The sequence below is a fragment of the Doryrhamphus excisus genome, linkage group LG11, assembly GCF_037039965.1.
Source record: "Doryrhamphus excisus strain RoL-2023G ecotype Guam linkage group LG11, RoL_Dexc_Guam_v1.1, whole genome shotgun sequence".
NCBI lineage: Eukaryota > Metazoa > Chordata > Actinopteri > Syngnathiformes > Syngnathidae > Doryrhamphus > Doryrhamphus excisus.
Window position 1 is genome coordinate 16499411 of NC_136367.1, and position 24590 is coordinate 16524000.

The following is a 24590-nucleotide window of genomic DNA, read 5'->3' on the forward strand; positions in this document are numbered from 1 at the left end:
AATATAGCACCGGTACCATGAACATTAAGTCGATTACAGCCAAGAAACCTCAATTAAACGGACAAATGCAGCTCACATCATTCAAATCTGGCACATAATCCATCAGCCATGCTTAAAATACGACAACACTCATGCAGCTGTGCCAGGGAAAATTGGTGCCATTTGTAGAGAAACATTTAGGAGCAAGAAAAATTATTCACCTGGCTGCATCGAAAAGATGTAGTCGCAATGAATCACATTTGTGATGACCAACCTAATGCTTTCACAAAAATCAGACCATTTGTCACTGTTCAAAACCAGACATGCGTGAAAAGGACCTTACGTGCATCCAGGAAGAGAGAACAAAAATGTATCCCTCCATATCCTGTGCCTATTGCCTTCTTTCAGTAAGCAAAAAGAAGATTCAAGAATCAATCATGGCGACCGAGGTGCAAGGACCACAGGCATATAGGGAACAAAGCTGAGGTAGTCAAAAAGTACTTTAGGTACATAAACCAGCTACAGTATATCAAGAATCTACATGATAATTCAACTCATTCTGCACATATAAATATTACCTCTGAGGGGGCACAGGAAAAACTACATTTAAATCAAAATGAAAAAAAATAAAAAATATGAAAAATTATCTCTTATCAGAATCAGTCTTATCAGTCTCAAGCAGGAAGTCATCATTCATTCATTTTCTACCGCTTTTTCCTCGCCACTGTCTTCGGGCGAGAGGCGGAGTACACCCTGGACTGGTGGCCAGCCAATCACAGGGCACATATAGACAAACAACCATTCACACTCACATTCATACCTATGGACAATTTGGAGTGGCTAAATTAACCTAGCATGTTTTTGGAATGTGGGAGGAAACCGGAGTACCCGGAGAAAACCCACGCATGCACGGGGAGAACATGCAAACTCCACACAGAGATGGCTGAGGGTGGAATCGAACCCTGGTCCTCCTAGCTGTGAGGTCTGCGCGTAAACCACTTTTTCTCAATTTGAGTGGAAAAATGACAGCAAATTGGGTTTCTGCGTGTCACTGAGGGGTGATGGTGGGTCCCGCAGCCAAACTGGTTAAAAACCACTTCCCTTGACAGTCTCCACAGCCTATGCCTTGCATATGTAGCCACAAAAAAGCTTGGAATTTACTTCCTGGCCTATGTTGTGTGTGTGTGTAGCTCTCCACCATTCCTCATCTCATGGTTTCTGACTGTTACTTGGCTCTGATTATCATCCTGGCTGCTTGTCTCTCTCTTTCTCTGACTGTGTGAACGAGGCGTGGTTAGGTCAACTTCCATGTGCAAAGCTTTGGCTGAGAATGATTCAGACAAAGAAAAACAGAAGGAGGTAGGAAGCATAGAAAGGCAGGTTAAAAATGCAAAAAGACATGGAGAGGTTTGAAACCACTCATCTTCCCTTTTGCCTGGCAGTCATTTCTGAAAAGGGGATTTGTATCCTCTTTGAAAGACAGAATTGAGGCATTTCAAAGCAGCTATGCAACATACGATGATAGGAACCTATTAGCATAATTTTTGCAGCTGTTCCCGATCGCTTTGTGCTTCAGGCAGGCAAAGAGGAATAGGAACGTGAGAAAACTAAAGAAAGGAAGAGAAGTTTAAAAAAAAAGAGTAGACCAACAAGTCCTTGTGAAATGGATGTACAGCCGGGGTCTCAAACACGCGGCCCACGGGCCAAATGTGGCCCGCAGGACACTAGTTTGAGGCCCCCGCCTTGATATGAAAGTTTAATGTTAGTGCGGCTCGCGCAAGTTTGATATGGATGCTGTATGGTATCATGTACCCAGAAAAAATTATTACGTTTGATTAATGTTCATGTTAAAGGTTAAATAACTGTTAATAGTTATCCTCCCTATCCGTGTGGAAGTGGTAAGTTTTTGGCTATTTAAGTTTAAAGGATGAAGGCTACCGTTTAGGTCGCTAGCTCTCTAGTTTGCGAGTTAGCATGTGTCTCAAGACCCTGCAGTTGCGCAATATGTTGTAAATAAAAGGAGTATAAATGTGACTATAGTCGTGTTTTGTCATGTCTAGAGGGCTCTAATAATGCTTTGTTCATTTTAATCTGAAAAAAATAATTTGTCTACCCACCAACTATATGTGGTTTCTTAAGTGTTTATTATTTGCCATTTTATTATTATTATTATATGTATTTATTACTGATTGATTGATTTTCTTTATTCTTGATTTGTTTATTTATTTTTCATCTTATTTTGTGTAGAAAAATAAAAAGTAAGATATTTGAGAACAGCGGAATGTTTTATCAGAGCTTTTATTGTAGAAAATCGGAACCAAAGCAAAGTTTTTTTATTTTTTTTGTTTTTAATAAATGCGTTTGTTTTTTTTTTTGGAAAACCTGATGCGGCCCAGTCTCACCCAGACCCGAGCTCCAGTGGCCCCCAAGTAAATTGAGTTTGAGACCCCTGATGTACAGTATGTCGAGATCTTGCATACTCAACAATGGTGCCCCTCAGGGCTCATTCCTGAGGCCATTATTATTTTATCGTTATACTTTATTTTACACTACATAGAGAGGAGTAATCATTAGCACGTTTTCCATTGCCCAGTTCAAACTGACACTATATTATGTTACAACATTGTTTTGTTGGCTACATACTTTTAACAGGACATGCAAGAGAGTTCAGATTTGAACCAGACATTAAACTCAGTGGATCTGCACAGCATAATTGCACACCCACACAGATGCATACATTCTCTTTTGAGTCAGTCAGCGTGCCTTATTAACTCTCGAATCCGCCTCCTGCACAGCACACAAGTTAATCACCTTTACACAGTGGATGTCAGTATTGTCAGTCAAAACAAACGGAGAAACGGATCATTAAAATAAAGCACACAGCAGCTGTCTATTGGGTGATACAGTTTCCCCAAAAATATTGACTGCATTTTTTGACCAAATAACGACCATTCAGGTGCCCCCCCCCAAAAAAAACCCCTCAGAAATGAAATATGTAAAACTAGCATGTCTATATGTGCCCTGTGATTGATGTGACCCCGCCTCCCGCCCAAAGACAGCTGGGATAGGCTCCAGCACCCCCCACCCGTGAGGAAAAAGCGGTAGAAAATGAATGAATGAAGCTTCCTACTAAAGCTTTATAAGACCCGCGTTGCTTGATATGTATTCTCCTGCACAAACACACACTTCCTTACACACTTAGTAGAGAAATGACCCATCGTCTGGGCTCGCAGACAATCCATCTGCAGCTGGTTTCCACGTAAGGCATTAAACATACCACATCGCCAAAAGAGATGGACAAAGGGTACCTTGCATTCAAACACATACAAATAGATATGCCTTGACCTGAGTGAACCCTGCCTTGTTTGGATTATCTATGTGTGGGGTCATGTGTGTGTGTGTGTGTGTGTGTTAGTCATGTACACATAGTCACCGCATTCTAAAAGAGCGTCCGAATGATGTAAGCATGCCTCACTTTGAATGTTATTCATTAACTGGCCACACACTCATAAACTAAAAAGCACCGCATCTGTGTACAGTATGCTCACCTGAGTCAGGGTTTGTGTGCGTATGGTTCTAGAAGAAGCTGTGACAAAAGTCACATGCAGGAGGTGTCCATGATAGCCAAAACAGTACAAATGAGTCTTCTCATTCCTTAGAACTTAGATGAAGCAGTGGTTGGAGCCATTCTTTCAAATGCCATCCATCCATTTTCCTCCGCTTATTCGGGTCCGGGTCGCGGGGGCAGCAGTCTTAGTAGGGAAGCCCAGACCCCGGCCACCTCCTCCAGCTCCACCGGGAGGACACCAAGGCGTTCCCAGGCCAGCTGTGAGACATAATCCCTCCAGCGTGTCCTAGGGCCTTTTCCCGGCTTGGCATGCCCAGAACACCTCACCAAGGAGGCGTCCGGGAGGCATCCGGATTAGATGCCCGAGCCACCTCAACTGACTCCTCTTGATGTGAAGGAGAAGGTGACGGGACAGACCAAGAGTGATTCAGAAGACCCATATGAATAATAACAAGAGGAGGAACCGTACCTCAGCCCGGATGTGGGATACCGGGGCCTCACCCTGGAGCCAGGCCCGGAGGAGGGGACTTCACCCGTGGAGCCCGGCCGGGCCACACGGGATCTCCCCCTCACAGACCCACCACCTACGGGGGCAAGCAAAAGGGTCCGGTGCATTGTGTGTTGGGTGGCGGTCAAGGGCGGCCAAATCTGGTTCTTTCAAATGCAACAACCCAAATAAAACGTACACAAAACACATGCTTGAACTCTCCAAGCTCATGAAATAGCAATCTTCTCACTTTGTCATGCACTCCAACAAGCACAATCATAAATTAAGCAGGGTGGAGGAGCAAAAAAAAAAAAAAAAAAAAAGGGACCAACGCATAATGGAGGCCCTCATTGTGGTCAATGTGGCTTCACAATATGGGATTGTTGGAGTGTTTCCAAAACTGGCACGTGGCCCCCCTGTTTTAAGAACAGCTGAGGCTCTTAGCACACCAGAAACACACACACACACACACACACACAAATGCACACTCTCCAGGGATCTTCTCTGCGTGACACACTGACACAATCAATCAGTTGGATATTGCGTCTATTGACAGTCCCCAGAAGAGTCTCCTTCTGTTTGATGAGGTTTTCTGCTCTTCCTGCATGCTCTTTCTTTTTTTGGTTTTGGTTTGGTTTGGTTGTCTTTTTATTCTATCTTTGCTGACCATTGAGTCAACATCGTTTTTCTTTCCACTCTTTCATCCTGGATTCATCTACGTCATCACCAGTAACTCTGCAAAGTTTTATTTCTTTTTAAAAGTTTGCTGCCATGTGAAACAGGTATGCCAGAACACACACACACACACACACACATATATACACACTCCATTAGAGAAATCCTTTGATCCAAGTTCCCAAAGCAATCAGACAACAAAAAGTGATTCCTTCCTTTGGGGGTGGGGGTGTGGCAAGATAGTGGGAAGCCAACCGCACAAGGACTCATGCATATTTCATATCTACAATGATACACTTTCCAGTCTATGAATAATGTAGACGGTGTTTAAGGATGAGCACCGGGTCCAGGGGTGCAGACTTAAGTTGTGGAAATGAAATAGAAAACGAGATGGCACCCACTAACCGACAATCACTCTATTATTTCTCTGCATACAAACAAGCCGCGCCCAGAATAAAGATTTAGCCTCAGAGCTTTACACACAAAAAAACAAAAAACAAAAATAGCAGGCTCCTCTAATTGGAAGTGAATTATTTGATTTATTCCCCAGCAGATGCCACATGTGATGTAAGATTCCATTCAATGGAAAAGTGATGAAGGTCACGCTAATTCTTGCTCCATGACATCTGATGCAGCTATAAAATCCAATGATTAATAATTACTACTAACACCAACTTCTGGGTTGAGGATTTAACCATGAAAACCACAGTCGTTCGTTTATGATGAGCTCACCAGCAGCCATGAAGAAATGTCATGTCATCATAATCGACCGACAACCAAAACAAAACAAATAATTCTTCTCCCAGTAGCATTTGTTAACTTCCTGGAATGTCAAATTCCAGATGCTCGACTTCATCGTCTTTGTGTCTCATTAGTGATGCTTGAGTAATGTGTGAGTAACTCCATAATAAACATTGCCATTCAAAACACTGTTAAAGCGGGTCAGTGTCTTCAGAGGAAATCCCTTCTCTTTAGTGTCAAATTCCTCCACTTTATTAGGGAGATGTAAATGTCATCAGGAAACTCTAAGTGGAACACAAGAGGAAGAGGAGCGTTGAAGTGGGTCCGCCACTCAGACGGAACCAGGCAGTATTTTCACAAGGTTGATGCTTGCTTATCCCTTTCAAGCTCCACTTTCTCTGTATGTGCCATTTTCTCATGTGGGTTTTCTCCGGGTATTCCGGCTTCCTCCCATATTCCAAAAACACGCTAGGTTAATTTGCGACTCCAAATTGTCCATAGGTATGAATGTGAGTGTGAATGGTTGTTTGCCTATATGTGCCCTGTCCCGTGTTTACCTTGCCCGACCTGAGTGAGAATAAGAGGCATAGAAGATGGATACTGGCAGGCTATTGGCCACTGCTGTTCTTTTGTGACTGTATAATGAATTAATAACCTCTTGGCAGCTGGTACTGAAATTTTAATTCTGTACAAAAGATATTGAAGCACAGCGATCTTAAATACTTCACAGTTTGAAACAGTTTTCAAAAAGTAGTGAATTAAAAAAATACATCGGTTCTGTTTTTTTTTTATTTATATTGTGGTATCGGGCTGCACGGTCAACGAGTGGTTCGCATGCAGGCCTCACAGCTAGGAGACCCGAGTTCAATTCCACCCTCGGCATGTGTGGGTTTTCTCCGGATACTCCGGTTTCCTCCCACAAATTAAACAAACTGTTTGGGTTGCAAGCAGAAAGCCCATGGAAACACTGCAGAAAGAGGTGCTGATTCTGGAAGATCTGGAAAGCTTTATAATATGTAGCTGCTCTATAGGAGTCCACAACTCAATACAAAGTGCCAAAAATTTGCGTAATAGGTCGCCTTTAAGCGGCACAGCGGACAAATGGTTAATATGCAGGCCTCACAGGTCGGAGACCCGAGTTCAATTCCACCCCCTGCCATCCCTGTGTGGAATTTGAATGTTCTCCCCCTGCGTGCATGGGTTTTCTCTGGGTACTCTGGTTTTCTCCCACATTCAAAAACATGCTAGGTTAATTGGCGACTCCAAATTGTCAATAGGTATGAATGTGAGTGTGAATGGTTGTTTGTCTATATGTGCCCAGTGATTGGCTGGCGACCAGTACCAGGGTGTACCCCGCCTCTCGCCCGAAGACAGCTGGGATAGGCTCCAGCACCCCTGCAACCCTTGTGAGGATAAGCAGTAGAAAATAAATGAATTGTGGTATAGAATAACTATTAATTCACAGGTATTGGTATCAACCACTGAAATTCTGGTATGGCAACAATCTGGCAGCAATCTTCTAGTTACTTCCCAGTTTGTCCGACTCACATGAAGTTACTGATGCATTAGAGAGACATTATGCGGGGGAACAAACTATCAAGTTTAGAGTACTTTTTTAAGACCTCTCCACAGCCCCAAATGCACAATGCATGAAGATAACAACATAGGAAACGTGTTTCCATGTGTCACCAGGGACATCAACAATCCAATTTCAGTCAAGCAGATGTCATATATCAGCCCCTCTCTGAGGAAGCCACGCTATGAGGCAGACTGGAAGGGAGAAGGGAGGAACAAAGGAGTGCTCGGGGAGGCTTTTGAAAGGCAGTCTTAAGTCACACTCCATATGTTCAATATCAGTAAACACAATCGAAAAATGTTCCCAGTATCTATGTCCCATTGTCTTACACCTCTAATACTCTTCTTATCTCCTAATGTAATTCAGCAAAACAATAAAAGTTATTATTTGGTCACTTTTCCACCCAGCCACCCCACAGTATGCCTTTGCTTTTGGGCTAAAACAGTTCCATAAATGCAACAATGAAAGGAGTTCTCCAATGATATATAGACTGCAGTCATAACGATATCGCTTATTCTGACCCTTCAAAGTGGTTTATGCTGCTTTCAAATGCACTTTTACAGAGTAAGAGTAAATGTGCCAGAAGCCTTTTCATTTTTGGACATACTTTTGCTACAAACCATGGAAGTAAGCAAGGATTGAACCACAAACCACAAATAGCGTGGAGCCTCTAATGTTAAGTACAATGCCTTCTGGGACAGTACGATTTGTTTAGAATTGACTTCAGTAGCGTTGGAAGCATACTGTATTACCAGAATTTCCTTTGGGTAATCAAACTAACTGAAGTCATGGAAAAAAAAAATATTAGACCACCCTTGTTTCTTCATTTTATTGATTTATTTTAATGGCGTGAAAAGAAAATAGTTCATAAGAGTTCAAGCGCTGATATGCAACTTCCATGGTTTTCTTGATATTACACATAGAAATATATTTCATGTTTTTTTAGAGAAAGCGGGAAGGAAAAGGAGAGAACAAAAGAGGGGAAGTGAGCATCTGTCAAAGTATGACAGTGATTAGAATTCTCCCCACCGTCTCCCCACACCCAACCTTACATTCAGCCCCCTACTGTTTCCTTCCATCTACTGTTTTATCCTCCCCGACGTCCCTCTCTTCATCCCCCCCGCCTGTCTGTGCTGGTGTCCTATCTGTGTCCAGGTTTGCTCTTCATGGTTCAGGGTTTTTCTCTGCCTAAGTGATTCCCTTGTGGTGCCACGAAGCAAGACAGGGAGTGGAGGTATAAAAGAAATTCTCATTAAAAAAGGGCTTAATGGGGCTGTCAACCATGCCAGCTTTACCTTAGCCAAGCTCTGGCAAAGCAATAAGACAAAAAAAAAAACACTGATTTGCACAGACACTGCTGGTCAATGACGTTGTTTAGATGGATGGGACAGACAAGACCACATTATATGCCTTAATGCTAAACTATTTAGAAAAAATAATTTGACCAAAATGAACAATGCTGCCAATTTGGTGCAAAATCTGGCGATGTTCCAACCCCACTTGACGACAAATCTAGCCACTTTTCTGGCGTTTTTTTGGCTGCTCACGAACCACACCCGAGTAGGTTAACAGAAGAAGCACAACATAATCATTTTAAAAGGTTGTAAATTGCCAACATGTGATCGGAGACATTTGAGAGGTGCTGGCCGAGATGAAATAATAACTTATTTTGATGAAATTGAATCAATCAGTAATAAATAAATAAATAAATAAAATAATAAAAACAAAACGGCAAATAATAATAACTTAAGAAATGACATATAGTTGGTGGTAGCCTTTAAGTTATTTTCTTTAAACTTAAATAGCCAAAAACGTACCACTTCCACACGGATAGGGAGGATAACTATTAACAGTTATTTAACTTTTAATATGAACATTAATCAAACACAATATTTATTTCTGGGTACATGATACCATACAGCATCCATATCAAACTTGTGCGGGCCGCACTAACATTAAACTTTCATATCAAGGTGGGGGCCTCAAACTAGTGTCCTGCGGGCCACATTTGGCCCACGGGCCACGTGTTTGAGACCACTGCTGTATAAGATGACTTGATTTCAACTGTGATAGTTTTGACTATTTTCTATATTGTATATAACTAATACTGTATATGTCCATTAAACTAATCTTAATTTACATTCATTATATTCACAATACTGGGATTCATTTCGATTTCCAATCAACCAGTAACATTGTATGGACCATGTTGTAGCTGCAAATGGGCAAACTCCCACAGTGTGTCCATACATGCATAGTGTGTGGTACAAAAGTATTGGGTAGTAAGGTAATGACTTCAGATACACAATTTTTGCATTTCTGTTTTGATGTTTCTCTGTTTATTAGCAACCTTCTCAAACTTCCTCATTCACTCCACCTCACTCCCTGCTGTAATAATTACTCACTCCTCACTTCACAGGTCGGGAGGGGGGGGGGGGGATCCCTCAGCCTTTGATCATCTCACTGCAAAGCCCGACTATTATAACTTTTAATTTGTATCTTCTTCTGCCAAGTTTTGCATGCTGTTATTGTAGAAGAAAGCGCTTTTTCAACCCCCAAAATAGTCCACATGTTCCTGTCTGCCCTAAATTGCAGCATGAATTGCTAATTTTCACCTGATAAAGGTTGCCTCATCCCCCAAATCTTTGGCTTTCCTGCATTTAAAAACTCATTAATCAAAATTAAAGTAAGGTTTCCCTTTTGCACAAACATCTGAACATGTAAATCATTGCAACTTCAAAGTATTTTTTTCCTTCTGGTGGTGCAATGGTTTTGCCATCTTTACACAAAAAGCACAGTAGCCACCTGGAAACCCGGCGGATAGACTCACACGTCGACACTCAACGTGTATTTCCCTCCTTCCTAGTGGAACTGGAGGGTAACAACCCTTCAGGGTTTTTTATTCTACCGAAAAAGCTCCGCTTCTGCATCTTCTCAAAGTCCACCAGTGATGAAGTGTACTCTCCTCCCTGGTGTCTTGCAGTCGGGCCTCATTTCCTCTACATCAAAGTCCATCCCCTAAGTGCTTGTTCTGGTCGGACAAACTATCAAACTTCCCAGGTAGTTTAATCCTGGATGACGCTCTAATAAAGCCAAAACACGCTGTGTGTGGCTTTGGCAAGAGTATGGCGGACATCTCCACAAACTCTGACAAGTTTCCCACTTAAAAAACTTCCTTCGATAACCAGGAAACCATAAACCATCCTCAGCTCCGCACGGACCTGACAGCAGATGAATCCTTTGCGGCTCATTTCATCCAATCATGCAGATAAATGCTAGTTGATGGGGACAGCCAACCAGGACCTTCTGTTCCAAACAGCACTTTCACAAGCGGAGGCAGCGTGGAGTTTATATTAGCAGCTTGTTAAAGGAGAGATGGAATAAAGACTTGGCAATCATAACTGTATGCAAAAGTGAGACAGTGTGGGTCAAGCATTAAACTAACCATAAGTATGTGTCCATGTGTGTGTGTGTGCACCACATGGAGAATAGATCAAATAAAACACAAATCAATGGCAAGTCTGCATGCAGCGTTGAGCTGAACCGGCCTTGGAAGTTTTCTCTTACTGTGGGTTGACATTCAAGTGGGAGGATATATATTTTGTCATCTCCATCTACAAGATGTAAGGTGAATACTTATTCATAAGAAAGTGTTAACATAAGTACCTGGACACTAAAACGTGCCAATCAGGGAAACTATACAACTTAGCTAATAAAAGATCACATCAATTTGCTGCCTTCAGGTACACTCAAAAAATAAATGTTTAGCCTCAACAAAAAAAACAATATTGCATTGCACGAATTAGCTTTTCCTCTTCACTCAAAGCTTATTTTAAGTCATGCTTACTGAATAATTGTTGTCATAGGGACAAGTTTTTAAGTTTGTAACTCAAAAAAATATGTTAAGTGAACTGACTTGATCATTTTATTCAAAGTAGTTTAATTTGTTGTCTACTTAATTATAATAACAATGCACACAGCTTTTTAAGTAGCAGTAACTATATATATATATATATATATATATATATATAGGAGATGGAACTTAAAATGGAAGAGAAAATGTTGAGAGAAATTTTGTTGCCAAGCTGGCAACTTGAATTTTGTTTTAAGTTTACCAACAATAAAATTTGAGTGTATATGACATGCTAAATTAAGTTCATGTATTTGAACATAACTCAAAAAAAAAGTTAGCAACTTAGAAAGTTTATCTAAATCAATTAATTACATTTTTTACACTGCATTTACGTATTAAATCAAATGGTGTCAACAGATACTCTGAATTACTTCTTAGAGTGTATTATTATGGTGTCATTGTTCCTGCAAGTGTCAAAATAATTATTTGTGTCCAGAGTAGCAATCATTTTTCACCAAAATAATTAATGATGGGAGAATTTTAATCACAAAATTGGAATAATTGAGAAACATTAGAACAGTATTGTATTGTGTGTTATTTGTACTGTTTGATGAACCCCAGAAAAAGTTAGAAAAAGGCAATAAATACAAAAAAAAGTTGCAATCAGTCGGAGGTTGTTTATTTTAACTCAATAAATATACCTGTGGTCACTTTCTGAAAAGCCAAACCGAAGACGAAGCGCTTCATCAATGAATGAATGCAGTCAGAAATCCGATCATGACGAATGGCCACTTAGCAAGTAGAACCCAAAACTAGCTGTCCTTTAAAGCAGGGTTACCTCTGGACTCAAACAAGTCCCACATGTGCACCTCTGACAGGAGCACGACCTTATTAACCCTAAACAAGCTCTACACTGGGCCTTGCTAATGACCCCATCCAACCCCCCCCCCCCACGCCTTCCCTCGTCTGGTCCTTGCAGTCTGACTGACACTCTCGGTTTGCACACACAAACAAACACAGCACTTTATTGGGCATGCACACACACACACAAATAACACACAGAGGCTGGGAGTGTGACAATAAGGAGGAGGTCAAACAGCAGATGGCAACCCAGAGGATTAGTGCAAGAGTCAACTTCTAGTTAGGCCGTCACCTCCCATACTCACACACCGGCTCATAATTATTATATAATAAATATTACAAATATTATTTCATTTTGCACAGTTTGCACAGTATTAACACATTGCTGCCACACACCATTCAAATCTGACCTAGAGTGGGAAGTTTAACAAAGCCAATGTTGATATTAAGCTACGACAGTCCAGAAAAACTAAAAAAAAAAAAAAAGTAATCTTTATATTTTTCTAAGTCTGAAGGATGAATGACTACAGCACACAGACGCATTCAATCAAGCAAGATTCAGTTATTGGTTGATTTTATCACCAAACTCTAACTTAAAAGGAGCTTATTTGACAGATGTTCCATTAAATCATATTGTGCAATAATAACATGGTTTGACCAGACCAAGCCAGCAGTGTTGTGGCTGTGTAGAAACACCATTTCAGTAGTAATAAAATCACAGCGCGGTCAAAAGAAGCAATATTCCAATGGAGTACTTGAGTGCGTGGGTATCAATTGAGTGTCGTTTCTGTTCTGACCAAATCCAGTCAGCGATGCTCGCTGCTATAAAGACATGTGATTTAGCTGTCCTATATAGGGGTTAATTTCCAGCTCAGTGTAGAGAAATGGCTTAGAAATAGAAATAAATGACTACATGAGGCCGTCCACACAGAAACGGCATTCTGAGTGCCCTGAAACGGTATTTTGGGGAAAATCTCCAAACATCAACTTGTCGTTGTCGTGTAGACGAGCAAACTGCTACTTTGTGAAAGTGATGGGGTCACTGCCCCGTCGCCATCGACAAATATCGGATATGTAATGTCAGCTGACTGATATCATACGACATCTGCAAAGTGACGTTTTTACGGGATCGACCCAAACTACCTTGGCAATCTACCGTTAGCTTGTGATCGACAGAATGGGCACGCCCAATATAGTAGGTGTTCATATTTTTACACATTTTCGATCAGATGCTCCTTAACTTGCTCCATTGTTTTGTTTGTTACATCTGACTTTCAGGTGCTTCTGCGGGAAGAACCTGAAAAAAGCTGACAGCTCTGCGTTCCGCAGGGAAAGAATTTTATGGAGGTGCTTAATCTCCGTTGGAGAGTTTGGTGGAGGCGGAGCTGACGGACATCAGACAAGATGGCTAAAGTGTAATGTTCCTCTTAACACAAGATACAAGATCTCCTTTACGCTTTACATTGTGGTCATTTGTTCACAACAGACTGCGTACGAACCGAGGCACGCTTTCTGGTTCAGGTGTCAAGCTAGTAAATATTGCAAGTTTAAACTATGCTGAAGGCCATTTCTTTCATCAGGCACGGGGGGTGGGGGGGGGGGAGCACGCGTGGCAAGTGTGTGTATGCATAAACTCACACACACAAACACACAGATCCATATGGCGTTGTGTGGGCTACACCTGCTTCCACGGAGTTTAAATAATGACTTCCTTGCATCTAGCACCTGTTGTTGCTCACACAGGCACCTATACCTGACACCTCAAACACACGCTACATATGCCACCTGTGTGAGGAAGCTAATGGCGGCATCCGTCATACACCAGTATAACCCCATGTCAACAATCCTTCTGATTTCCTTTACAAACCAATTAGTCTCATTTGGCAATCACACACACAAGAGGCTTGATTGGCAAAAAAAAAAAAAAATTCAAATATTCAGGAAACAACTGGGTCATCATTTCCTGCAGCCGTGGATCAAATGTGGTCTTAAAATGATCTAAGACAATGAAAACACCCTTAAAAGACATTAGAGGACAACCAGATGGGGAGTTTAAAAACATGCAAGCTTGAACGCAGGCAACAAGTATGTGAGCTCGGTGTTCCCACATGACAGGCGAAAGGACTTTCCGTTCTCTGCTTGGTTATCAACTCGGTCTCCCTCCTGTTTCATCAACAAAAGCTGCAGGCAAACAATTTACATTTCACTCTGAGCGTGCTTGCACAACGCTCATTATATATCATTTAGGGTCTGTACCGGCAAGGGCATTAAACCCGGGCCATAATGAGATAGAAGGGGTTTTGGTTTGAAGCAGATGAATAAATAAACTCATTGATAAATGAAAGGGCAGGCTGGGAATAATTTGGGCTGAATCCGCTGAGAAACAAATTGCACCCCGAGCCCACTTGTAAATATTGCAGTCTTTGATCTCCACACCAAATGAGTGATTCACTCTGTGGGGGAATGATGGGTAAATGTGGGTGAGTGCGTGTCTGCATTCTGCGTGCTTCCAAAGACGGTGAGATCAAATAACTGTAAAATGAATACTGAGATACATATTGCGGAATACTGCATAAGCCTTCGGGTCGCTTTATTGTCTTAAATTCTTTATTGCTGAAAGAGCATACTGATGCTGCTTCATCAATGGTCTCATTAACATTTTGGGGGAACGTTTTGCATATGTTGCATATCATTTGGCTTCAATCATTTAGTATCTCGGGTACATCTCCAGACTGGTAGAAGTCCAAATTTGACTCCAATCTATTCAAAGCAAAATATGAAAACACAATTTTAAAGGGGACCTACTATGTTTTTTCCACTTATGGGACCAATAATTGTGTTTCTAACACCAAGTTCTACTGACATCAGTGCGATCCGAACTTCCTTATATGGGCTGCAGATTCAAGCGTTGACTTTTAACCCTAACCAGAGAAATTAATGAAATAAAATGAATTCCAAAATGAATGGATTCAGAAGAACACTTAAAAACAGTTGAATACAATCAAGTCAAATCAGTGATATTTATCTCCTCAAATCAGCGGAAATTGGCAACGCCTCAGAGCATTTTTTCCATTTCCTGCATCCTGTCACCCTGAACTCCCTTTTGTACTCAGATGACTTGATAGAATCACTACCTGTTAAACGATTAAAGCCACCCCACTCTTTCATCCATGAAATGCAGGCTTCTTAAGAGAGAGCCTCTGCTTTTAATATGCACACATACACAACCACCCACACACACACACACATACACATTTGCACAAAAAACGGCGTTTCTGTGAACCAGTTGAATAGAAGCACAACAGCATCCCTGCTCATTCAGCCAATCAGACGCAGCTTTGACTCATCCAGAAAAGTCTACAGAATCAAAACACTTCACCCACTCTGCAGTTGACAACATATCAAAAAGTGACAAACGTGGGGGAGGAAGAGATAGGCAGGTAAAACATGATCACACCAAAAGACTTTGATTCAGTTTGGCTCAAAGAAGAAGAAGATTCTCCTAAATAGATTCAATCAATTCTTGTTTTTGTTCTTAATGCTCTTAGATTGAGTAGCTGTTCAGTATTCAGGAAGAGTCTATTCTTTCAGGTCGGTATGCTGATCCATAATCATTTCACATGCAGGATCAATAAAGCAATCAAATTCTTGAACACGGCAGCGTCATTTAATTATTCAGTCACCATTTGGTCAAATGAAGCTCTGCTTTCAGTAGGATTTGAGGTCTTAAAAAAAAAAGGACACACAATCGATGTGAGGAAAGAAGGATATTTGTTAGTATACAGTATGATATACTAAGAAAGTGCTATCAGTGCTAATGCTATCCAGTTTACATGTCAATGTGGATCACATACAGCTTTACCACTGCCAATGTCCAAGTGTCTAAACAAATTTCATGTTATTCTTCATGAACTTAAAGTTTGCTCACTAGCATAAGACATATGTGTTACTGAGTTAGGCTCATGTTGCATCAGTGAGAGACTTTTGTGTTTGTAGGAGCCATGAATGAATTTGGATTGATTTTTCTAGGTGCATGATAGTTAAAATTTGAATAGTGGTGTTTGTTATTGTGTCTGTATGTGCCCTGTGATTGGCTGGCGACCAGTCCAGGGTGTGCCCCGCCTCCCCCTGTGACCCTCGTGAGGAAAAAGCGGTCAAAAATGAATGAATGAATGAATGTTTGTTATTGTTTATGATATTATTTAGATTTGTTGTGATCACGTGGATAAGGGAAGTAGGTCAAATGGTTATGGGCGGTGACGTTTCGTTAATATAGGCACCTGTTCACCTGTGTGGCCAGAGAGACAAAGAGAGAGGGTGAGCAGGGTTGTCGTATTTTTTGTTGACTGCTAATTCCTTTAATCTCTGTGATTGCTTTGATTATGAGTTTGTGCACGGTATCATAAGTTGATTATTATTTTTCTTTATATCTATTTTTCGTGTATATCAGAGATTTTTTTTTTGTGCGGCGCGTCAGACAAAGTAAAGGCTCTGCTTCAGCCTCTCAGCGACTCTTTGGTATGAAGTCGCTATAGTGTTTATATGTAAAATATGGCTTTACATTCATTGTCATTCACAGAAATTCTTATCAGAGCACAATGGAATTGATTCATTGAATTTGCATGATTTCTTATGGAAAAAATGCTTTGGTTGTTGTACATTTCGGTTTTCGTCTGACCTTTTGGAAAGGGTTAATAACGAAAACCAAGTTTCCACCGTATACAGTGGGAGAGCACTCGGGAATCTGAATGAAAATGAAGGCAAGCAGGTGTTCAAACAAAGTGAAAGCTCTGATGAACTATTGATAAATGTTTTTCATACTCCTCCGTGTACAAGATATGCTTGTACTCAGGGTAGAAACCACATGTTAAATACTTTTACATGTGTAAAAAAAAAACAGCATGCACAGGCTCTCGGGGAGGAAACAGTCAGGATGACATGAATTAACTCTCTTACTGAGTTGGAGGATGAAGGCCTGTGTGCAGTAAGCGCTACCTTGCTGTGCAAATGTCAGCAACAGGGCTGTACCTCTTTATTTTCAATGACAGTTCAAAGGCAACTTAGTGCACTAAGCCTTCATTCCGGCATGGATCAGCACCAGGGCAAAGATCTGGGTGAATTAGCTTTGCGAGTTAAGGGGCACTTAAAGAAGTGTACTTATAGGCAACCATCCATGTTAAGTGGCAACTGTTTGACTTTTCTTTTTTTAAGTGATCATTTAGTCAAGATTCATTCATTCATTCATTTTCTACCACTTTTCTTCACAAGTCGCGGAGGGTGCTGGAGCCTATCCCAGCTGTCTTCGGGCGAGAGGCGGGGTACACCCTGGTACTGGTCGCCAGCCAATCACAGGGCACATATAGACAAACAACCATTCACACTCACATTCATACCTATGGACAATTTGGAGTCGCTAATTAACCTAGCATGTTTTTGGAATGTGGGAGGAAACCGGAGTACCCGGAGAAAACCCACGCATGCACAGGGAGAACATGCAAACTCCACACAGAGATGGCCGAGGGTGGAATTGAACCCTGGTCTCCTAACTGTGAGGCCTGCGTGATAACCATTCGGCCGCTGTGCCGCTTAAAGGGGACCTAATACGCTAATTTTCGGCACTTTATATTGAGTTGTGGACTCCTATAGAGCAGCTACACATTATAAAGCGTTCCAGATCTTCCAGAATCAGCACCTCTTTCTGCAATGTGCCATGCCGCCCATTTAGTCAAGATATTATTGCTAAATGTCATATGATTCCCAATCTGGTTTAACTTTGTTTTGCAGTGAACCCTCCTCCATTTAATAATGTATTTTTACATTAATTGTAATGGAATGTTCTTAATTCCTGCTTCAATACAGTGCTGCATTAAACAGATTAATGGGATCTTAGTATGAACTATTGCAACTATCAATAGCTGATGCAGACAAACCAGACTGAACCAACAGCGCCTCTGCTGGTTGCAACCAAGCAGTACAACAACCAACAACCATCTTTAAACTACAAAGCATTCTTGACTACTCTATTTGCTTATATTCCAAATGGATGAGCACCTGTTGGAGATGACCTTGATAATAGCAGTGGCAAAAAAAATACTGCAGACGTGGGTCAACTAGAAGCAACTGGAATTAATGCAGAGGCTTCCAGAGGGTTTTTCTTGCACAGCTTACACAGCTGTCTGATACAATAAAGCTCAAGTATGTGAAAGACAATATGGTGAGTTTGGAATATTGCAAAGCTGACATGACATGAACTTTGCAGCTAAAACAGCTATTCTAGTGAGTGAGAGTATGTGCAGTATGCATTAATACATACATACACTCATGTTAAAAGCCAGGAATAAAACACCACTCAGTTGATGTATTCATTTTGTTTTTGCACCGGTTTCACTCCACTTTTACATGCCTTCTGGGACAACTTCACTTTAGGTTTAATATGTTAGACAAGTTTGCCTCCTGCTGGTCAGTTTAGAGGCAGGCAGAGCGACGGTAACCAAAGCTAGTACAAAGAAGAGCAGTGGAGTCACCCAATACTTTCAGGAGTTTCCCGTTACAAAATTGGAAGCCACTTCGTAGGTAAGATCCATCTTAGCAAACTGACATCATTCATCATCATCAATGAGGAGGACTCTTCCACTTTCAACAGTTGTCATGCAGTTACATAAAATGGTCAAATACCAGTGATACTCTTCTCAGTGTCACATAAAGTATCCAGCACAACAGACTAATAGGGAATATTAACGATCAATACATGCTGCCAAAGACGTGGTCTGCATGGATGTTGTAGCACAACTTCAGTGAAGGTGTGTGTGTGTGTGTGGGCGGGGGCCATGAGAGGCAGGGGGTGCGAGTACTACTCCCTCCCTTCTTCAAGACTGGCAGCTCCGTTGGTGTCATTATTCATGCTGTAGCGATGCTGGTCGCCAGCCAATCACAGGGCACATATAGACAAACAACCATTCACACTCACATTCATACCTATGAACAATTTGGAGTCGCCAATTAACCTAGCATGTTTTTGGAATGTGGGAGGAAAATGGAATACCCGGAGAAAATCCACGCATGCACGGGGAGAACATGCAAAACTCCACACAGAGATGGCCGAGGGTGGGATTGAACTCGGGTCTCCTAGCTGTCTGCGCACTTACCACTCGACCGCCGTGCAGCCATGTACTGCCATGTAAACTTACCACTTCCACACGGATAGGGAGGTTAACTATTAACAGTTATTTAACCTTTATCATGAACATTAATCAAACGTAATAATTTTTTCTGGGTACATGATACCATACAGCATCCATATCAAACGTGCGCGGGGCGCACTAACATTAAACTTTCATATCAAGGCGGGAGCCTCAAACTAGTGTCCTGCGGGCCACATTTGGCCCGCGGGTCGCGTTTTTGAAACCCCTGGCCTAGACCGTATGCTAGCATCCACTGCAGATGTGCAACAAGACAAACCCTGGGAGAAAGCGTGAACACAACAGCAAGGGTTTTTGTCCTACTACAGAAAAAGACTATCCAGCTAGAAGGCTTACCACCTCCTTGCCAATACACACACAGCTTTAGCTATAAATCTGCAAAGTATCTATTGTGTGGCGCCGACCACCAGTGGCTTCTGGTGTCTCTCCTCACCCACTACACCCCACCTCCTCCGACGGATTCTTCTTTCTCTGCACCCAGATAGCTAAAAGCCATTCATATGCCCTGGCGTCCTGACAGGTTTATTTGCCAGGCCATCTTGTTAACACAATGAATAGCAGGCCTGGCTGTGTTATGTAGATCACACTGGGTTACCGAGGGGACAGACGTCAGGAAGCCATTCAGGCTTGGGTTAAAGCTCAACCTCAAACCTCTCTGTGCTACTTCGGCCATCCTTCTTCTTCTTCTTCTTCTACTTCTTTTTGACAGTTTACCTTTCAGCTAAGGCTATGCTGCACAGGGACAAGCTTTGTCCAGCGCACTGAAGTAAACTTGCACTTTTAAATGAATTCTTAGCTGCTTATCTGCAAATGGCAATATCTTATGCCTTAAACCCCCTTTGTACAGTTGTCGGTCGTTTTCACGTCTGAACCCACCTACCTCTAGCCAACAGGTCAAGTGTAACCTTTTAGTACCAGCTCTAAAAACAACCCATCATCGAGAAGAAGAGCGCCATGTGATCCGTCCCTATCGGATAGCACATTTACACTCAAGACTCCTGGTAATAAACCTGGTAATGACAGCCATTAGCTCAAAGCAACTCAATCAAGCTAAAGGCAAGCATTAATAATTCAGAGGGAGTGTGTCGTTGAAGGAAATTTCTGTTCCCTGCACGCTTCAAGGAACCAAGTGAGCTTCCTCAGCTACATGACACATACATTTGCGTCTACAAGTATTCTGTTTTTTTAGGATTTTGTCTTTGTACACCTCTGTAGTGGATTTTATATAAAAACACATGTGACTGATGCGTAAATGTTCAGGTTTAATTTTGTTCATTTAAAAATGAAAGCAATAAGAAACCAACTGCTCCGCTTTTTGACAAAACAGATTTTTTGAATATTCATTCATTCATTTTCTACCGCTTTTTCCTCGCAGGGGTGCTGGAGCCTATCCCAGCTGTCTTCGGGGCGAGAGGCGGGATACACCCTGGACTGGTTGCCAGCCAATCACAGGGCACATATAGACAAACAACCATTCACACTCACATTCATACCTATGGACAATTTGGAGTCGTCAATTAACCTAGCATGTTTTTTGGAATGTGGGAGGAAATCGGAATACCCGGCGAAAACCCACGCATGCACGGGGAGAACATGCAAACTCCACACAGAGATGGCCGAGGGTGGAATTGAACCCTGGTCTCCTAGCTGTGAAGTCTGCACGCTAACCACTCGACCGCCGAGCGACTTATAGTCCAGAAAATACAGTATATGTCATTATCATCAATAGAAACTAGATTTGGCTTGTCTGACATAATAGAGTGAAAAAAAGTTCTCCTCCCATTCTGTGTGGAAGTGGTTGTCCTTCTTCCCCACTCCCTTTGAAGCACTTTAAATTTAGAACAAATAAATGCAGTAGTTAGCGTGCCATTGACTTAATAGTCCGGAGTGGTTTATACATAAACAAATCAGATTTTGCCTCTAGTGCAGCTTAAACACCAAATTACGGTAATTATAAATGCAGAGTCATTACTGTGTACATCCCAAATAAAGTCTTTCTACCTCGGACTTTCACTGTAAGGACAGGAGAGCTGTGGACTCCAATGCGGTTCCTGGCCTCACAGTAGTACTGCACGACCTCTCCAGCTCTGCGCGCTAACCACTCAACCGCCGTGCAGCCCTTTTTTCTTTAATATTGAGTATTATAATATTTGAGGAATGTAGAAGGTAATGTTACTCCCTTGGATACAATAACAGTGCAGTACATGTTCATATTTCTGGAAAAGAGTGATATCAAAAATAGTGTGTACATACATTTTTTTGTGTACCGGTAATTAACGCATATTCATCGTGCTAAGCCACGCCTCTCTGGTATGACAACAAACGGAGGTACAGTGAAACCTTTAAAACTCCCAATTGAGTACAATATCCCACACAAGCATATTATTGTCCAGGAGAATGCTATAAGCATGGGTGACTGACTGACTCCTGTGTTGACTTGCAAGAGGAAATGCCCCAACACACTTGGTCAACTCACCATAAAAGACATGCCTGAGACCCACCACACCCCCCCTCCATCCCTAAGGAACCCAGTGTAGTCGAATGCCATACACAAATGTAGGGTTCCGTCACCAAATAAGGTACGATTGTGAACTCATGCAGGTGATGGTGTGCCCATCCACCAGTAATGGTATAAAATAAATCATTACAATGTCTTTGTCAAATACCCACACATACAAACACAATGGGCTACACGATGTGAACATTTAAGAGGACAACTGCACTCTGTTTCTCCTATCTCTAAACTCTGCAGGGTCACATGAAGTCCACCACATTCCACAACACAAAGTGAATGCTGTACCTCTGCAAAAAAAAAAAAAACAACACAAAAACAAGTTTATATTATCTTCAAAATGAGGTAGTAAATTCTTTGTGATGCCAGCAAGGTTCTTTTTTGTCTTGGACAAAAAAACTTGTTGGAGCTGTAAAACAGACAGCCGGCCTCCTAAAGTCTGTGTCCACAGACAACATTTGATCCCTGTTTGCTCGAGGGGAAAACGTTTATTTTATTGTGAGCCGGCAAAGACAGGCAATTAAAAGGCAGCATTCCTTCGCCTGCAGTTGTCCCAACAATAGTTTCTTTAAACAGCAAAGCAGGCCAAATGATTCTGACCCTCCCGTGTGGATTGCACAAACCTTTGGTTACCATGTTTATAAGTTTTGGCTTGGCACAACCCAGCTGCTATTTGTTCAGCGGTTTGAAAAAAAAACTCAGCATAATAAACAGCTTTGCAATACATACTTGTGACTGATCTATGTTGTTGACATTAAAATTGCTGACCGTTGCTTCCAAACCACTTCATTGTTTACCTCCACCACCAAGTAGGAATTTGTAACCGGTACATATTGTACTCTGGGGTTTTCTTCTTTTCACAAACTGGGCTTCAGCAACCCACGCTTCCCATGACACTACTCTGAGTGTCACTATATTTGGCAGATTATAGGAGTCGGCTGATACTGATCGACTTGAGAGCTAATGTGATGCTTTGCGTTGTGCATTGCAAGAGCAGAACTGGACAAATTTGTCACACTTTTACACACTAACCTGTATTTCATAACATGAGCACGTTCTTTTACAGTACATAATGCATGCGTTCCAAATGTCCCCTGTTGCATTAATATTTTCTCCAGAAGTAGCTTCAAATGGAAGAACAATAATTCAGACTTTGTACAGTAGATGGCATCATACCTCTGCTTCTCAGTGACACAGAAACTGATTGTCGGAACAAAAGGCTTTTATTGCAGGTTTAGATTACCTCACAACAGGCACAATAACTTAAATTATTATTATTTATATTATATATTGTTATTATTTATTCTAAATTATTTCAATAATTTGTACAAATTACTGTTTATGCTGTACATTGTTCATATTTGATGTCATTTGTTTTTTTAATTTTTAATTTTTAATTTTTAATTTTTAATTTTTAATTTTTAATTTTTAATTTTTAATTTTTAATTTTATTATTTTATTATTATTGTGCAATGACAATAAAGAAAGTCTATGTCTATGTCTAACTAATAATCCCAATGAAAAATCCCTTATAAAAACACAAGTTAAAACTGAACTCTGAACCCCCAATATCACTTCCTGTCCGCCTACTCTGCTCTCCTAGCATCGCAACGCATTTATAGCTACACAAACAAGCATGGGTCATTACTTCGCCTTAAATGTGTTCTTTTCTGTTATTATGTTTACTATATTGGTTAATATAAGTATAAAGTAACTCTAGGGGTGTTATTTAATGGTTAGAGTCTCTAATAGGCCGTAAGCGGGTTTTCTATGCTCTAACTACAAAAATTGGCATACTGTATTAAAGGTGCGGTTAGGCTCAATATCATGTCGGAAAAAACGACTATGTAGTCCAGTTTCTGATTTTCAAGGAATCATGCTCTCACATACAAGCCGTACACTGACTACTCTGTAATTGCTGATGAGATGTAAGGGGTGTACTTTAGTTGGTTATGAGTATGTACTGAGTGCACATCCACAAGCGTGAAAATAACAAGCACATCATAAATGTAATGTTTCTCTTCGGTTATTGCTCATAAAGTGAAGTGACGCTTACCTCCATTTGTGCAAAGTAAAGCCAGGACACTGTTTACAGGTGCAGCAGGGCAGTTCTCTCTGCGTCTCAGCGTCTGGCTTCAGCTTGGTAAAGACAACAGATAAACTGAATTGAAACCAATGGTTACAGGAGTCGGTTCCTATTTAAACACAACCCTAAAGGGTGTTATTGTGGTTACATATAATCAGACATACTTTAAACAGTTTAATTTCATACTTAATACTGTTAATGGACGTTATCACGTGTTAATTTTTTACATATGTTATAAAACAATTTGAATTAAGTCATGCAACAGCAACAGAGCAGATGTAACTTGATGCCATAGCAACGGGACACAAACCAATAAACCGCTTAAGAGATAAAACAAGTTATATGAGATGTTTTACACTTTTCTCGAAGGAAAAACAACTTTGCCAATAAACTAATTTTACATACCGATATTTTAGAATCTCTCGTCTTCAAGCTGCGACCAAACATGTCAGGCTGATTCCAGAACAGTCGACAGGACAAAAGGTGCAGAAAGGAGAGGCGCTTGCTCAGTTACGACTTCCGAGAGAGAGAAAAAAAGAGAAGATGTGATGTGCTGTCAAAAAAAAAAAAAACAGCCTTCATTAAAACGAGTTAAGATGTTCCGGGTTGTAGCCCCACCCACTTCCCCACACAGCCAATCAAGAACTAGACAAAAAACAACCAGTTATTACCATTATTGGTGTGGATAAACAGTAGACACCGTGTGGGCGTATTCAAACCCTTTAACCCCTAAATATCATTTAAGCACCGCTAAAATACCACTGTAATAAATATAATGTTATTTTAATTTTATTTTCAATTTTAAGCTCCTTAAAAAAACCCGTAGGCAGACTAAGTGTGATACATTATTTCTGTACTGCAATATCAGTTTTAATATCTAAACACACACAAGCCAACAAGCAAAACAATTATATGGGAAGTTAGCCAAACTATCAGTGGAACTCATTAGCACTCATTAGCAACACCAGTTAGTGGTAAAGAATATAAATTGATACACGTTACCATTTATGTTTGTCCTTTACGTTCCTTATTTATGTTGCAATGTAGGCTAAT

General features: G+C 41.1%; 1 protein-coding gene across 2 annotated transcripts in view; it reads right to left on the minus strand.

The window, feature by feature from the left end:
* Window positions 1–24428, minus strand: part of prickle2b (prickle homolog 2b) — a 91545-nt gene extending 67117 nt beyond the window's left edge. The window contains exons 1-3 of one of the 2 annotated variants that reach the window (XM_078794859.1): window positions 24209–24428; window positions 23943–24053; window positions 23508–23590 (exon numbers count right to left, since the gene is read on the minus strand). In XM_078794859.1, coding sequence (XP_078650985.1) covers window positions 23508–23590; window positions 23943–23984 — 125 coding nt within the window. In that variant the 5' untranslated portion in view covers window positions 23985–24053; window positions 24209–24428. Of the gene's footprint in view, window positions 1–23507; window positions 23591–23942; window positions 24162–24208 lie in introns of those variants that run through there. The other variant, XM_058074545.2, reaches the window with a different exon arrangement.
* Between the last annotated feature and the right edge of the window lie 162 nt (window positions 24429–24590).